This window comes from Aythya ferina, assembly GCF_964211825.1.
Source record: "Aythya ferina genome assembly, chromosome: 3".
Classification (NCBI taxonomy): Eukaryota; Metazoa; Chordata; class Aves; order Anseriformes; family Anatidae; genus Aythya; species Aythya ferina.
The window spans coordinates 72,475,695-72,492,498 of NC_140298.1; the positions used below are offsets into that span (position 1 = coordinate 72,475,695).

The 16,804-nt window shown below is 41.8% G+C and overlaps 1 protein-coding gene across 9 annotated transcripts in view; it reads right to left on the reverse strand.

Annotated features, from left to right (window-relative positions):
• Nucleotides 1-16,804, reverse strand: part of FYN (FYN proto-oncogene, Src family tyrosine kinase) — a 130,600-nt gene that overhangs the window by 19,656 nt on the left and 94,140 nt on the right. For 5 of the 9 annotated variants that reach the window (XM_084513596.1, XM_084513593.1, XM_084513597.1 and 2 more), the window contains 5 exons: nt 14,461-14,559; nt 13,187-13,290; nt 8,812-8,961; nt 5,760-5,924; nt 1,046-1,225 (listed from right to left, as the gene is read on the reverse strand). In XM_084513596.1, the coding sequence (XP_084369722.1) occupies nt 1,046-1,225; nt 5,760-5,924; nt 8,812-8,961; nt 13,187-13,290; nt 14,461-14,559 (698 nt within the window). Of the gene's footprint in view, nt 1-1,045; nt 1,226-5,124; nt 5,281-5,759; nt 5,925-8,811; nt 8,962-13,186; nt 13,291-14,460; nt 14,560-16,804 lie in introns of all 9 variants that reach the window. The other 4 variants (XM_084513598.1, XM_084513599.1, XM_084513600.1 and 1 more) reach the window with 2 other exon arrangements.

Consider the following 16,804-nt stretch of genomic DNA (forward strand, 5'->3'; position numbering starts at 1 on the left):
CTGTTCAAAACTAGAGAAGACCAAGCAGAGATCAAATGGAAGTGATTTTAGCAAAAGCAATATGGACACAAGCCCCTCTTGTAAGGAAAAGCAAGGAAGTCCCCTGTAGCTTTTAAAAATAGCATAAAGTGCTACAGCTCTCTTCTCAACCTTTTATTTAAGCAGAGAAGTGTAGCAGTCTCCTTTAAATAAGGTCAGTGAATTGGTTTAATAAATAAGGGGAAAAGAAAGTTGATTAGACATTTCTCCCTTGATAAATCCTCAGCCACAACCTCAGAAACAAAGACGGAAAATGGTACAGTAAAAAATAGTAAACTAAGCCAAAATAAACCACATATTTCAGAAGGCTTTTGAGAAGTTGTTTTTTTCTTTCTTTCTTTTTCTTGTTCTTTTCTCTTTTTTTTCTTTTAATGGGAAAAAGCACATGCTTGTCACTAAGACATATGATTAAAGTGTGAGTTAGTCAGCGTTTGGATGCCTCTGAGCAGGGAGGTGGGCAGGCACCTGCCAGGAAAATAAAAATCAACTCCAAATAGGCTGAAAAAATGTACTGAAAAATTCAGAGTGTATCCTCCAATGTACAATGAAATTTCCCTGTGAGAACTTATGTTTCCTATTTGGTTCCTTTGCTTTTCCAAAACAGGCAGATTTTTTTGCTCTACTCTCAGCACCCCTGCTGGAGATCTGATGGAGCTGAAAGTTTTTCTTTTCTCATTTTACTTTGTTGTTACCAGTTAGGTAGCTTAAAGAAAAAGAGAAGGGAGAATGAAAAAGGGAAGGGGAAAGAACAGGGAAAAGAAAAAAGAATCATATGTGCAAATCATATATTACAATGATGCAGTTGAAAACACTTAAGATGCACTGGCTTCTCCCTTGTCCACCTCATGCAAACTTTCTTTATGTGATTCTTGCTTGTACACCTAGGGGGGATTTTAGTTTTTGGGCCCCATTCAGAGTTGAATGACTCTGTATGAGACTCAGAGACTTCCTCTGAGCTTCGAGAAAGAAAAAACACTGTTATCAAGGGCAGCAGCTCTGGCTTCACCTTTGCTCATGTACTCCGTGACAATATAAATGGGTTCTTCAGATACCACGGCGTAAAGCTGGACCAGTTTGTCATGTTTTAGCTTCTTCATGATTTGGGCTTCCTCCAGGAATGACTCTGGAGACATAGTGCCAGGCTTCAGAGTCTTGATAGCCACTTTAGTATTTCCATTCCACGTACCTACAAGCACAGACAGTTAGTTAGATTAAACATCTTCTGCTCCTTTTTCTGACTGATACATAAAACAGAGGAGTAAACTAGCAAGGACACAAGACTGTTTTTTTTTTTTTTAAGAGTGGTTTCACATCTTGCCTTTTCATTTACATTCCTCCCACGCCTCCCTCATGTCTTAGTCTTTTTCTATTATACCAAAAAATAATACTCCCATTGGCACTGGGGTGTGATCTCTCTTGTCTTACTCAGACAACGCTTCCAGTGATGTCCACGGAAACCTCCTCTGAGTAAAAAATGCAAAACTGCTGAAATCCATCTTTATGCATTTCCCTGCTAATAAGGAATGACTCCAGACAACAACACAGCTCCAGTCACAGATTTGGATAGCAGAACTGGTTAAACCCAGAACTTTCCATTTGCAAGACATTTTGACATGTTGTTTTTCTTCTGAGTCAGAGGAAAAAAATATATGAGAAAAATTCCCAAGGAACAAATTCGGAATCGATTTCATTTCACAAACATGGGCCTGTCTCCAGACCAAAATGTGTCTTTTCCCTTCCCCTCCTCACCCCTGGAAGCCCGGCAGCTGCTGGCTGAAAATGAGGAGGTTCCTCCCCACCTCACCTTGTTCTCTGCTCGTGGTTGGGACTGACATGGTCACACCATGATCTACCAACCCTCACAGTGGGGCTGAGGATGTGCCAGAGCTGCTCCCGAGGGGCTGGGGCATCCTTGTGGGGAGAGCCAAAGGGGTGCAGAGGCCCTGGGGTGCTGGGGTGCAGGGCAAGGAAGGGAGGCACCTGGCTTTGGACCCCAAAAGCCTGCACGAGGAGCTGGGGAGAACCAGGGGAGGCTGACTCAGGGCTTCCCACAAGTGGTGGGGTGGCACTTGGGAGTTTGCAAGGAGGAGAGGGAGGAATGGAAAGGAAAAAATCAACAGCTACCTACGTTAACAGGTTTCTCTGGGGCTCAGGGGAAGGGCAAGTGCAGAAAACGAAAGCGGGCAGAAATACCGCTTCCCTAGCGCCTTCTGGTTGCCCCTGGGCCAGGTTTCCCCGAACCCTGCTTCAGAGGCAGGGCTGCCGTGGAGCCGAGCGGGAGCCCTGAGCTCGCAGCAGCCTGCAGTGAGGGCTGAAGCCACCAGCCCTGGAAGCGCAGGATCCCCAGCAGCTTGCTCTGTGAGCTGGCAGAAGTCCAGGCGAACACATCTCAGCTGTGTGTTTTCATACAGCGCTGTGGAGTTGTCAGACACACACAGAGCTACGGGTGTTCAGAGAAATCCTCGACTGCCTTTACTGATAAATTCACTGCTCTGGTCCTACAGTAAAGAGGAGCAATGGAAGCAATGGCAGTTTATTTATTACGTTACTTTTAAAGTAACTAAATTTATATAGATATATTTATGCAATTATAAGCAGTCCATGCTCTCCCCATCGTCTCTCTACAGAGCACGCACTGACTGGAGAGTGCAGCAGTGCCATTCTTTTAATTGGGATCCCAAAGATCCCCTACAGTGTGTGAACAGGGAGCTGTGTTTTAACAAGGCTGGAGAGCAGCACTATGTGACTTCAGATGTAAATTGTGCTGGGAGAAACCTACTCTGCTGCACATGAACATGAAAATAGCAGAAGACCTACAAAGTACATTGAAGGTTGAGGCTCAAATCTAGCTTCTATAAATTAGGGTGTCAACAAAAAGGGTAATTCCTAGTATGTATCTGTGAAAAGCGCATTGACTATCAGTTACCGTGGCTCAGCTGCTGCACAGGAACTGGTTAAGCCAAAATAACTTCACTGTGAGCTCTTGCAGCCTGCCAGGGCATAAATGAAGTGGGTTGCTCTTTGTGTGAGCAGTCAGTTCCCAGCTGCCATCTCGCCTCATCCAGGGCAGGGGAGAAGCGGTGGGGGAGCTGCTGCGAATGCTGCCTGTTGCTTCCAGGGCTGCTCATGCAGCTACAGGCTGTTTGAGGAGGGGTTGAGAAGCATATTAGCCAGAATATGTGTGCAGTATGAGTTTGGTTTTCACTACACCTTGGTTTTCTTCTGCCAGCTCAGCGCTAAGTGCTGTGACCACTGCTGGGGCTGGAGTGATGTCCTGAGCACCTGAGAGCACCTAAGGCAGGCTCCTGAGCTCTTGGCTTCACAAGCAGAGTGGCCAAAACCTTTTGGGATGGGTGAAAGGGAGGGTGTCCTGTATAGAGCCATTGAGCCATGGACCCACAGAGCGCTTTGGTCCCAGTCACTCGCAGGAGCAGCACCAGTTACACAAACTGGGCAGAACCCGAGCCTCACGGACACCAGGGTTTTTGTCACTGACATCAATAAACTAGGATTTTACCTTTGGTTAAGAAAAGAAAATCAGACAGAAAGGTAAACTTATTCTCTCATCCAATTTAAATCGTAAAATTTTCTTGTTGTGTTTTGGTATCTTTATATCTCACAGACAATTAAATAACTTTCCTTAGCGGAGCCCTCCCTCTGAACTCCTCCCGCAGGTAGTTAGTTACTACTTAATGGCTTTTTTATTCTTTTTTACCGTGTTAATCTATTCCAATTTGGTAACGCTTCAGGGCTATTAACATTTTTACTGTACATTAGGAAAAATAATGTCACAACTGTAATAATATTTTCTCCATTTCTGACAGATATTTGGTACTGGCACTTGGCACTTTGTTTCTCATAGCTGATTTTTTTTTTTAATTACATTTCTTACTTTAGCTTATTGTAACAGTTTAAGATCACAAAAAAAGCTGGCCACTAACTATTAATATCAACGTGAAACTCTCACGTGCATTCAAGATGGAAAACAAGAAGGTGAAACTGCAGTTATATAGGGATGCTAATATAAAACATAGTTTGTTTTTATCTTTTTTTTTTTTTTTTTTTTGGTAATAGCTCAAACACATTCTATAAATTTCAGACTTGCTGCCATGCTCCTTGCTGTAGTCTTGCAACGGAAAACAGCTGCAAGAGCCCAGGAGAACCCACTGGTTATTTTGGTTTTACATTCTTTGTGTCGCTGCAACAAAAAGAACGACCAAACCACTCCACCAAATGCCTATGAAGTAAAGAAACAACATATGGTGAGTCTTTATTTGAATCAGACGTTTTAAAAGAGGCTACACAGAGTGCAGTTTGGCACCAAAATTGAGCCCACCTCTTATTAAATGGCCACTACATTGTGTTTCAATGCTACGGCCATTCTAAGATTTATATATATTTTTAATTGCTATTGTTCTGTAGTCGTTAAAAGAATGAGGCCCATAGAAAGGGAGTAGTAAGTAAAGCTGGCAAGTGGGCAGAAAACAATGTCAGTGGATTTGGAAAATGTCAGTGTTTCTGGACTTCAAAGTGTGGGTTCAGCTGGGCTGGGCAAGTCTTGACTCTATTGTCCCTGGTCTCTATATTGAGTTACAGGATTCTGCTGCAGATACAAATTTCAAAACTGAATTAATGGAGTGGATGCATGGGAAAGCTGGCTTGACAATATTAGCTTGCTAATCTTTAAATCTGGGGGAGGGGATGGAAGCAATTTCAGGGTCTGACCCCAGCAATGCTAAAACAGATGAGGAAAGAAAAATGCCTGTTTACCAGGTTAATTTCTGGTTAGCCATTCTACTTTAAAGGTTCAGCATCCTTTCTGTTTTAAAACCTGACAACTGTGTAGTCACTCAAATAAACTCAATGCAATTAATGAAGTTGAAAGCCCTGCACTCTCCTATCAGTGTGTGAAAATGAAAGCAAGTTTCCATGGGGATTACTGTATGTATGTCTGTTTGAGGTGATATAGTCTAACATTTTGCATTATTCTGATCTTTTAGCCTTAAGATCTCTACTTGAAATGCTTATTTCAGCCAAGAGGGCCTTAAAAGATCCATCCAAAGGAAAATATATTCTCTGCCTTACCACGCCACACTTCAGCGAAACAGCCCTGACCAAGCTTCTGTTCCAGAAATAATGAATCACGTGCAACTTCCCATGCATCTTTAGCCAATCCAACAGTTTGTGGGGTATTATTCGTAGCAATCACAGTTAAGTTAAAACACAAACCATCAGCTTTCTCTATAGGAGAGGAAATTAATAAAAAAACACACTTATAATCCAAAATTATGCATGCATTGAGAAAGATGGAAGGTGACTTGTGTTTCAGTGCTGCATTAAGGTTCATTTGCAAACACTGATTTTTGGATACTGAAGGTAAAGACATTTTTATTAGCTTGCAGGAAAAGGCTCACCGGTATAATTAACAGATTGCTATGTGAGCTGTGATTTATTATTAAAATGGTGGTAATTTGTCATAATTGAAGCCTTCCAAGGAAACATGAAATTTCAGTTTTCTTTTGCCATCCATTACAGTAAAAGTTGAAGATTAAATTAAATAATTTCAGGGTCAGAGTCGTGATTGCAAAGGTATTTCTCCTAACAATTTGAGTTTTGCTTTTTTTTTTTTTTCCTGTGGGTCACGATGTCCTACATTTTCACCTTCCATCTTGCAATCCCCACACAGAGAGCTATTTTAGAATAATTATTTTGCTCCATACCCATCCATACTTCCCCAAACTGCCCATTTCCCAGTCTCTTGATCAACTGTAGGGATTCTCGTGGAATTTCCCAGACATCTTTGGTTTTGACAGACAGATCAGTAAGCCTTGGCATTCCTTTATGACAGGGGACTACTAAGCGGCAGCAAAGACCTGCAGCTCTCTCTGATGGAGCCAGAAGTGAAGCCAACAGCAAAGAAGAGGAAAGAAAAAAAAGTGTGACATGAAACAAAAACAGTAAGCATAAAAACAATGCTACTCACAACAGCTGTTAGTTGCATACCACAAAGCATCCTGGAAGATTAGAAATCGAACACTGAAACATATTCATCTGAGACAGAACAGGAAATATTTTAGTTTCTGCTTCCACAGCCTGCAATTGAAGGTGACCATCTATGGTTTCTCTTATGGACTCAGGATTTCCCTTCTCCCACAAAGCTGCATTAAGATAACTGCATAAGTAACTGGTATAGTATATAGTACAGCATAACTTTTTAAATATCATCAGTAACTTACAAGCTGATTTGTTCCTGAACTAAGTAACAGAAACATAGGGAGGATTCAGATTTTCTGAGAATCACAGTGATGAAAATTAGGCAGAGTTTTTGCAATTTTTTTAATGTGACCTCTGAAATGGTATTTTTTATATCCTATTCTGTGAAAATGTATTGTTCTGGGTATCCTCTAGCAGTCTTTTTCTAGCATTCCTAATAAAACAGACTTTTATTAGTGTATGAAGACAGTCCTGCATCATTTGGGGCAGATTCATTGTACTTATCTCTTGCAAAGCTTCACAGAAGACTGAACTGTGACAAAAGTCACAAAATATTTTAGCCAGAGTAAAACCAATGATTTATATATATATATATATATACATACACACCTACACATACATGTTGTGTAATGTACTATGCAGCACCAAGTAGGCTATGATATAAAGCTGCAGAGCAGCTTGTATCTTAAAACGGGACAGCAGAGCAGGACAAGGTGGGCAACTGCTACTGGTTTTTAGTCTCAAATACAATCTTTATTCTGCTGAACAAGACTTCTTTCTGGGAAGGTGAAAAGTTTCTTTCAGCATCACAGGGTGGGCAAACACCAAAGTTCCTGCAACACCACACTCTCCCTCCTCAGCACAGCTGTTATGAGGTGGTGGGTCAGTCCCCAGAGACACCCTGACAGGAACCGTGGGCTTCCTGCAGCAGGACAGCAAAGTCCACAGAATGGGAAGATGAACTGGTCAGTTGGCACATCTTATTCCAAGATAATTCCAATAGGAACATCAGGGTAGGGACTACTCCAAATACGGACAGTATCTGGAAAGCTTCCTTACAATTTTGGATAGCTGCAGAAAAGAACTAGAGGTTTACAAGACCTCCTTGTCTTATTTAATTGAAACAACAACAACAAACAAGCAAGTTGGCATGCTGGTGCTCCAGTAAGCCCGGGCTGCATGCACCAGAACAATACTTATCCTTGAAAGATTTGTTGTTAGGGAATGGTGAATGGTGTCTGTGCAAAGCCACACTTGGTACTTCCAACTCCTGACCCAGGACTGGACAGCGAAGGGATGAAAGCTGGAGGTGCTGACCTATGGACTCTTCAGGGTTCTTCAGGAACCATGCTGATCTTTACAGAGCCATTTGGGCATCACTGAGCACTTTCTAAAAGTAAATCTAGGCAGTCATAAACCTCTCTCCCTGAATCCAGAGTGCTGAGCAGGTAGTTAGAGGCAGTATTTATGTTTTGAGTCAGCTGGGCCTGGGCATGGGAGACTGCAGGTGAAACCGCTGTGGGATGGGTCTGTACCATCAGCTCCTGAGCTACCCTGCCTGGATCTCACTGATCTGTGAGGCAAGGAAATGACTTTTCCCATATTTGTCCAGAGACAAATGTGTCTCTGCATCTGTGCACGGGAAATACGCAACCCAAATATTTTGACCACAGATAACTAAAAGTTGGCGTATACCAGTTGGTATAAGGAGTTTGAAAATTATCATGCTTAGATGTGAGTTTTTATACATTCTTTAGCTTAGCTTAATGCAGAGTCACCAGAAACAGCTAGAAATTCTCCCAGGCAGCATACACCCACGAGAAACTGGGCGGAGAAGACAGCCAGATGTCTAGTATGAATAGCATAAGAATACAGCAGACAGAATACAAAGAATACATAAAAAAAACACCCCACAAAGAAGTTGATTTTCCAGTAAAATTTATGAAAAGTTTTTGAGCAGCGAGCATTTGGGGTCACTTGCTAATATGAAAAGCTAAAGTAAGGAGAAAATAAAAAGAATAATTTAAAATTCAAACTTCTGCTTTGAAAATGCCCATGCTGAGAAGCATGGCAATCTTACATAAAAAACAGTGGTCTTATGCAGAGGTCTGGGGTTTTTTTAGTTGTAACTATTGTATACCAATCCCCAGTGACACCAGGATGCACTTTTGGGTTGAATAGTTCATGTTACATTTTAATCACAGGAATTTAGAAAAAAAAAAAAAGAGCTTGGTGGGTGGATGCAGTATGCATAGAGAAACACCCGCCTTGCTGTATTTATTTTTAAAATTAGACCAATTAAAATTTAAATGTTAATACTCTCCACAATGAACACAAACTCAATGGGAAAATTTGAGTCAGGTTATATACGCAAACCTTTTGGTCATTGCTTTAAGTGACTGAATTCCACACTGCAATTCCCTATTTGCTTTATTAGGAATACTGTGCTGCAAAAGGTACGTGTTAGCACTGGCTTATGCAGAGGGAATTCAGATGTGCTAGTCAAATTGAGTAATTCTGTTTGCTTAGAAAAGGGAGAGCAGGCAAAGCCTTTACCTCAGCAGAGTGCTAGCTTTTAAAAGCTCAGCCACTGTATGCTGTGAACAGCACTCAAAGCCATTTATAACTGTAATGGGAAAGGGATAATGGAAGATGCATTACAACAAGCAAGAGACATAGCTCAAATGACTCTTTAGGGCATCTTACACATCCGTCAGCTCAGCAGTAAACACTTGCTTTAAAGTACTTAAGAGTGCTACGTATTATCTGAAAAGTTACCTGAATAATGCTGAACCAGCTGCTGAAGAGTTTCAAATTGTGCCCGAGTTGTGATATAATATCCACCATTGTCAAGTTTGCGAATCTTATAATGTTTGACATGATCTCCTTTCATATCATCCCAGTCACGAATAGACAGGGAATAGGCACCTGTTCCAAGAAAAGGAGAAAGAAAAAATTGTAAATGGCTTTTTAGACACAAATTTTCATTTGCTGGTCATTTGTTATAAAGTGAAAGAGAAATTGCTTCAAAAATACCTATTGTATCTTGAAAATAACAAGAGAATCTACCACATTAAAGGAGGTATCACGGAAATTTTAGTGTTCACGCCGTGTCCCTTTCATACTTTTCTGGAAGGAAATCAGGATGTCTATGTAAATGAAAACTCGTATTTTAACATTTAGTGCTTCAGGTTATTAAATTGACTTTTCCCATTTTAAGTGCCAGGTCATTCTGCAAATACTCTTTTTCAGCTAAATGCCAGTAGGTGGTAAATGTCAAGATTTTCATACGGAGCACTGGAAATAATGACTTTATATACAGGTAGCATTGTCACCCAGATGGATCCCAAGCTTCTTCACAAAAAAAATAGCATATTTTGTACATCACAGTCCTGGGAAGGTTGTACACTGCTAACACTATGCACCAGAAGACCTGCAAGAACTGAACATTTCACTTCTCAAATCCATGCTGGAACTTTAGAGCTTACTGATGGGATTCAGATGCCCAAACACAGGGGTTAAGGGCCATGTGAGATGCCTCGAGACATCCTGCTTGGCAGCAGTTTTCCCACAGGCTGGGCCACCAACATGGGGACCTGCACATTCAGGTGTCTTAATGATCTGTTGGTTCTCTATAGATTCAGAGATAAAGCCGTATTTTATAGCACAATGCAGTTTTCTGAGCAAAAACATGGCCATCTCAAAGGCAGTGAAGTCATGTCTTTGCTCAGGGTTCAGACTGATGTTGTGTTTACTCAAGGGTAATTCAGGAATCAGAAGAAAAATACAAAGGTAACTGGCAGCTGCAAGAGATGTCAGAAAGGTCCTCCTTCTGGAGTCCAGGCTGCTTGCACTGGTAACCATGTCAGCTAAGAACAGGGAAGGAAAACCACCGGCAGACAATTTTGGATAGTCTGAAAGGCAGAATGATTCCTACAGTCTGATGGCACGGACTGCTGATGATCCAAATCACAGTACTTTTCAACACACGTGACAGATTCACATCCTCCAGGATCACCTCCAGCTAAATGAAATAGTTTTAAAAAAACACGGTTACGTGGCTGAGATTCCTGATATGAAATGCCTTTCTTGGATGTCTCCCCTCTCCCCAGGAGGATGTTTTATGAGACTCTAAAATTTATTTGACTGTGTTATACTGCAACAGGTCACACTGGTAAATGGCTCACCACCGAGTGGAGCAGCAGAGGAGAACAAAACTTCTCCACCCTGACTCCCTGACACCAAGGGCTTCTCAAATTCCCTGTTGTTTATCCTCTAAATAGGAGGAAAAGAGCCAGCACTTACACACATGATTCTGTTTTATGTGAATGGCAGACACCCTCAGAGAAGTGACAGGGTTTTTATTTCTAAGTGTAGAAAAATACTGTTTGTTTAGGTTATTTTTCTGAGGAGATTCTCCCACTAAGAAAGGACATCTCTCTAAGCTAGGAGTTCAAAGCGTTTGGGGGATTTGCAAGCTAATTTTGTGCCTGCCTTGTACCAGCACTGCTGGTTGTACGCTGTCTGCCTACTTTCACATTTTTCCAGGCAGGGCTTTCCACCTCTGCAGTTGTGAGTTTTGACCCACAAACACAGCAGCAGCTGTATTTTCTTTAGTCACACTCCCTGCCTATCTGGTCACTATTTCGGATTCTTTAGGAAAATGTAAACAATCCCTGGCTCCAGGTCTGCAATCAGATCTGCGTGGGTGGCCCTTCGTGGACCCCCGATGACCTCGGATCAAGTTGCAGGACTGGAGCTTTAGTTCAAATCTGGACAAAAACAAGAACCAAGATGGATTTTATCATTCATTTATTTAGGCTGTTGGTTATTTAGACTACTCATTATTATCCGCGGATAGATTGAAATATAAAAGACACAAGTAATAAAAAATTGGGTAGAAATATGACATTACAATATATCATTCTAATGATTTTTTTAAAAAATGAACCTAAAACCAGACAGCACTGGAGGGTGGAGATTGAAACCAGGTGAAGGATTATCCAGACAAGAGCTGATGAAGTACCTGGGTAGCGAGGCATTGAAAGAAACGAAAAGCCAGCCCTGACTGATTTATTTTGGAAGTAAGGAGAGAAGGCAACCATGATCAAGGGAGGTCATTCATGCTGAAGTCATCCATGATGATACTTTTAACATGATCTTGATTAATTTTATTATTGTTATTATTTAAAGCAGACGGGACAATTCTAGGTCACCAAACAATTCCTGCCTCAAGCCCAAGATGACTAGCTGGGGCAAGGCACTTTGAGAGGACTTAGTGGAGAATGCACATTGCAGTCCTCCCAGTCGTTTTTTTCCTTTCCCATGAACAACAAACTCCCTTTTTTGTCTTCTGAGAACATATTTACACGCCACAAAGATTAGAAGGGACACAGGCATTTTTGACAAAAAACATGCATGTTTTGTTTTTGCCAATGGCTGTGATGCAAACTCAGCCTGAAGATGCAGAAAGCCTTAAGCCTTAATGCAGAGAAATCCAGCTTGCTGCTACAAACCCCACCGTGATGGATGGATTGTTCCATTTTCCCCAATTACAAGAAGCTCTAGTAAGAAACCTGACTTACTTAGCTATGTAAACAGTCCTGCAAAACATATCCCCTATCACTGTGTAAAGAAGGTCAGAACAGACTAAACAGATAACAGGGTTTAGGGAAACAATGTTGTTTTTAGGATCCAAGCATGCTTGTATTAGAGAGTTCTTAAACTCAGCACAGACTGGAATGAAGCCTGCCTGCTTCTCACATACACAACAACTGCTGGTGAAAATGGACAGGTGGAGGCTATTTGCAGAAAAAGAGCAAGTTCGGGCAGATCTTGGTCCTGGTGAGAGTGCCTCACTGCAAGATAAGGGATGATGAAGCTGCGGGGTGGCAAGATGGGAAATCAGCTGTCTGAAACAACAGCACGTTGAGGCTGATTTTGCATCATTAATGGTCCTCGAGGTTGGTACAGTGAAGGAGGATTCCAGTGACTGCAGCAGGCAAAATTCTAAAACTGACAGATTCAAGAGGCAGAACGCAGCGCCTGAAGATAGCTCAGAGAGAAGGGAGCAGTGGTGCTTCTTTAAGCCCTTATTCCAGCCACGACTCCAACCACTTTGCATGCTAACATGAGCTGACGGAGTGTGCTCTGATCAAAGCACTGACAACTCAGTGCTTTAATTACATGAACCACCATTAGACTTCAGAACTTAATTCCAGTGACTTATGCTTCCCAAAGCTATTGTTTCATATTGCTGGTTAGTTGAGAAATAGCCAAGTTTGTTTTCAGTTAGTTGCATGTTTTCTCCTCAACAGCTGTATGAGTTAGAAAGATCTTTCCATACATACAAAGCTTTGAAGAAGATGTTGACAGGCCTCACGAACTAAATGTAGAAGCAATGATAGCACCCACCAGGAAAACTGGAATGCCTCCAGTATTTTTACAGGGGAGGAGGAGAATACATCCTTCCACTTGATTTCAACAGAATGTATACAGCTGAATACTTTCTGAATATATTCATTGTACATATTGTAAAGTTTTCTCATCACTAGTCTATGAATTTAAAACTATTTTTCCCCAGGGATCCAGCATTTCAGAGAGGAAAGACAAAAAACCAAACCAATCCTAACCTTCCCTAAATAATAATCAGCACCCTCCACACCCACAAACTTCATCCTATGGCCAAGAAGATCCAGATATTCTGCTTGTTCTGAGGAAAGCAGTAAATCTCCCCAAACTACACTGCAGATTCCCAGCACCTATTCCCAGTAAGCTAACCACCTCTACCTCTGGCAGCCCCACAGTGCTGTTCTGAGGGGCCCGTCTCCACCCAGCTCCACTGCAGTGGTGCTAACCTCAACTCATTGAGAGACAGCACCATGTTCAGAGTGTGACAGCAGAGCAGAGCACCCTGCCTGAGCACAACCTGAACTGCAGATGCCATGCACAGAGCTTGGCATGGTTTTTCTTGGGTTCTTGGGTTGTTCTCTGCTTCTAACACTCACTCCATAACTCAGGATGTTCCATCAAATGCATGCAACATGGCACTTTTCTCTACCTTCATAGCAATGAAAACGGTGTTTTACAAACTTAGCGTGATTTTTTTGTCACTTCTTCTCATTTGTTGTCAGAAAAGCCTTGGCCAGCATACCTTTGGTAGTTTCACTTTCCCGGATCAGGAAGGTACCTCTTGGGTTTCCAAACGACAACAGCTGTCTCTCAGCATCTTTCCGGCCAAGTTTGCCAAAGTACCACCTTAAGGAAACATCAGAAATAGTAAGAAAAATGCTATCTATATAGGATTACCTTATTACTTTATTATAGGTAGTGCCACAGAGCTCAGACATGGTAGACAATTTGTGGAAACTATGTATATTCAACCACTATTGTCATATTATGTCTCTTTTGTTGTAGCGTGGAAGCAATGTTGCAGATCTATGAAGTAGATGTTGTATGTTTTGTACAATAACCTGTGCATTATGCCTATAATCAGTAGATGCTGAGAACACTTGTTTGGCGTCTCACAGCAAAGGCCACATTGGGACAAACTGTAAGCAAGACTTGGAGGGGGAAGGAATGGGCAAGAAAGAGGGCAGAAAAATGCACTGCTGCTGAAAAGCAGCATTTTTGTAGATATTTCAATAAACTATATATTTGACTTACATAGTGGCAGATTAGTATTCAACATTTTTTGCTCCGGCACAGCTACAAAACCCCAGTAGAAGGACCAGATGCAACCACTTTACTGCGGTTCTATAAGGCTTTTATAATTTCAATACCTTTTTCTTTCCGGCAGCAATTAATATATATTTTTTTGATTTCACAGGCAATCAGGACAGAGCCATTCCAGATGATGTCTGTATCCTTATAACTGAGTTATCAGAAAAATGCCAATGAACTACAGCAAAATGTAAACTAAGGTACAAACTGCAGTAGTTCAACAGTAGAGTCCATGGCCTTCTGCAGAGCTGATTCAGAAAATGCACAGATCCCCACAAGCCATACTTTGTGGCATCCTGTTCTATGCATCCTGTTCTATGCTTTGTAGGCATAGATAGGCATATGTTGATCCAATGTGCCCCGTTTCTGAGATGGTTTGCACACTAATTGACTCTGAACATTTTTGCAAATCGTTTCAGGAAACACAAGGGCGTCTTTTGCTTAAAGCCTGAAATTAGCTGACACTCGAATAAAGGAAGCAGACCAGTGTTCCTTTAGGTTTTCTTCCTATGTTTTGACATTGAAAAAGCACTGAGCTTGTGCTTCTTTTGTTACTAATTACCTAATTATTTATCAGTGCAGTCAAGAAGTGAAATAAAAATAATGTAAGCCATTTGAAAAATCACTGCAATCAATCAAAACAAACTCCTCAAATCTTCTTCTAATACAGCACTAATGGGTCTTTACAGTGAAAAGAAAACATACTCCTCTGCTTGGATGGAATCGACTGGAGCCACATAATTACTGGGAATGTAACCAGTTTCGCCTGTTGTCAAGGACCGGGCCTCCCACCAGTCTCCTTCCCTGCAGAAAAAGAGGTGAGGAAAAGTGAGAGAGAGACACAGCTGTACAGACGGTGCTCTTACTGCTAACGACACCTGCAACGTGTGTGGCAGGAATTCACAGCAGCTCCTCTCTGTGTCATGGGTGTACTTCTGAGAAAGCTGTTTGCATCTCAGCCACAATAATCTACACATTTCTTTGCATCCGTTATTATTAGGAACGTAGCCTTCCAAATGGAGCATAATGGCATAAACAGGCGTAACAACCCAGTGAAATCAGGTTTGGTTACGGCTGAATTTGGACTGGAATATTGAAAACTGTCTCCATAGCAATTATTCTAATACAGACCCTTGAGAGAGCTTATAGGAGAACGGCAAAATTGAACACACTCAGATCCACTGCTAATTTTAACACGACATTCAAACTTCCACGAGCATTATTCATCTGAAACCCCAAGACATTAAAAAGCCACCTATCAACACAGAGTTTTAAGTAGCCCTTAAAGATCACACTTCATTCTCTAGGTTACCTCTCCTGGCCACCTGGAGGAGATATCTTAAATAGCAAAGGACTTTGCTGCATTTTTAAATACTTAAAAAACCACATTTTTCTACAATATTTAAATACGAAGGAGTCCATGCAGGACCACCTTATGGCAGTGCTCCACAGGCTCAGCATCAATTTTTGTCATACATGTGTACAGTGGGACATGGGGTCCCACTTCAGACAGTGCATGTTGCTGCACAACTCACAGCTGTAACAGACATTTACCGGGATGCAATGATTTGGGATCGAGCAATTTGTATTTAGTTCTCAGTACCAAATTCCCTGATATATAACTCCTACTGCTCCTAACAAGCATTTTCTACTTCTGGACTGTTTAGAAAATTCTTGGTTTCCTTCTCTGAAAAAAAATAAATAAATAAAATTAAAAAAAGATTTGTTCACTAAATTAAACGCTATTATCAAACATGGCCAGAAAATTCAGAAAATCCTGCCTCTTCAATAAGCAAGCAGTTAAAGAAAGTACATTGTCTGGACTGTTACAAACAGGCAGGAAAGGTTGTGTGAGGGTGAGCTCTCTTATTTTAAATTTTCAACTCCACCTTCTTTTATAGCTAGAAAGAATATGGAAAACAACTAGAAAACAGCTGTGATGAATCAAAAAAGTAATGTTTCCAATGCTACAGCTCCAAAACTGAAGAAAAACTAGCTTTTCTAGATGCTGGCAGCTGTCACTGTTTTAATACATATTACTTGTGTATTAGTATGTCAGGCTAATGACCCTGTTTATGTCCCTAACTTTACCAGCTGCAGAGCTAACACTACCCCCATATGCTGCTGCAGATGATTTCTGGGAGATTGTGCCATGCTGTGGTTGATACACAGCTCAGCTCCTTGATGGCTGGCATGAACAGTCAGCAGCAGAACTGTACCAGTATCACTGGTTCCCATTTATTCTCCTTACTGCACAGACAGTCCACTAGATGGAGGTATCTCATCGCACCTAGGGAGGGAAAAAAGACGTGCCCTAGATCTTAACATCAGGAAAACCCCCCTCTGCTTTAAGAGAGGAGCCTGAATCTCTCAAAGCGCTGCCAGGAAGGAGGAATACAGCAGACACCCACCTGATGAGCCTAAGTTAGGAGGAGGCCACTCAGTGCAGCTAGCCAGGGTATGCAGGAGTGGCCATGGGGATGGAGTGTTTCTGAGCTCTGAAGTCTGCTCTGAACCGCCCCAGAAACGGACCACTTCTGACATCAAATGGCAGGGATGCCCTCTATGTGCCATTTCAGGTGGTGCTGACCTCAACCTTTCACCCAAAGCGCAAATCAAATTTTGTTCCTTCGGAGTTAAGACAAACCCGACCTTCTCACAACATTCCCGAAAAACTGGTTGAGTGCACTTTTGTACTTCCTTGGGGCGGGCAGCAGTGGCAGACTCCAAAAAATGGTCTGCTTTCATGTCATTTCTGATATAAGTGGAGAGATGAAACATTCTCACAGAAAAGCTGCTCCCTGGAGATTCCCAGCCTGGCTGTCAGTCCTCCAGGAGCGTGGTTAGGTCCTGTGTTTATAAGCAGAGCTGGCTTCGATGGGAACTGTGCATCTATAAGCCTACAGGAAAGTCACTGAATGATTTTTTTTTTTCTTCTCTTAAAAAGCTTTCCTCCTGGCAGTAATTACCTGCATTAAAATGCCTTTACCACAACCACCCACAATCTCTCTGTCCCACTGACTCTGAGTATCATTGCTCTGCACATCCC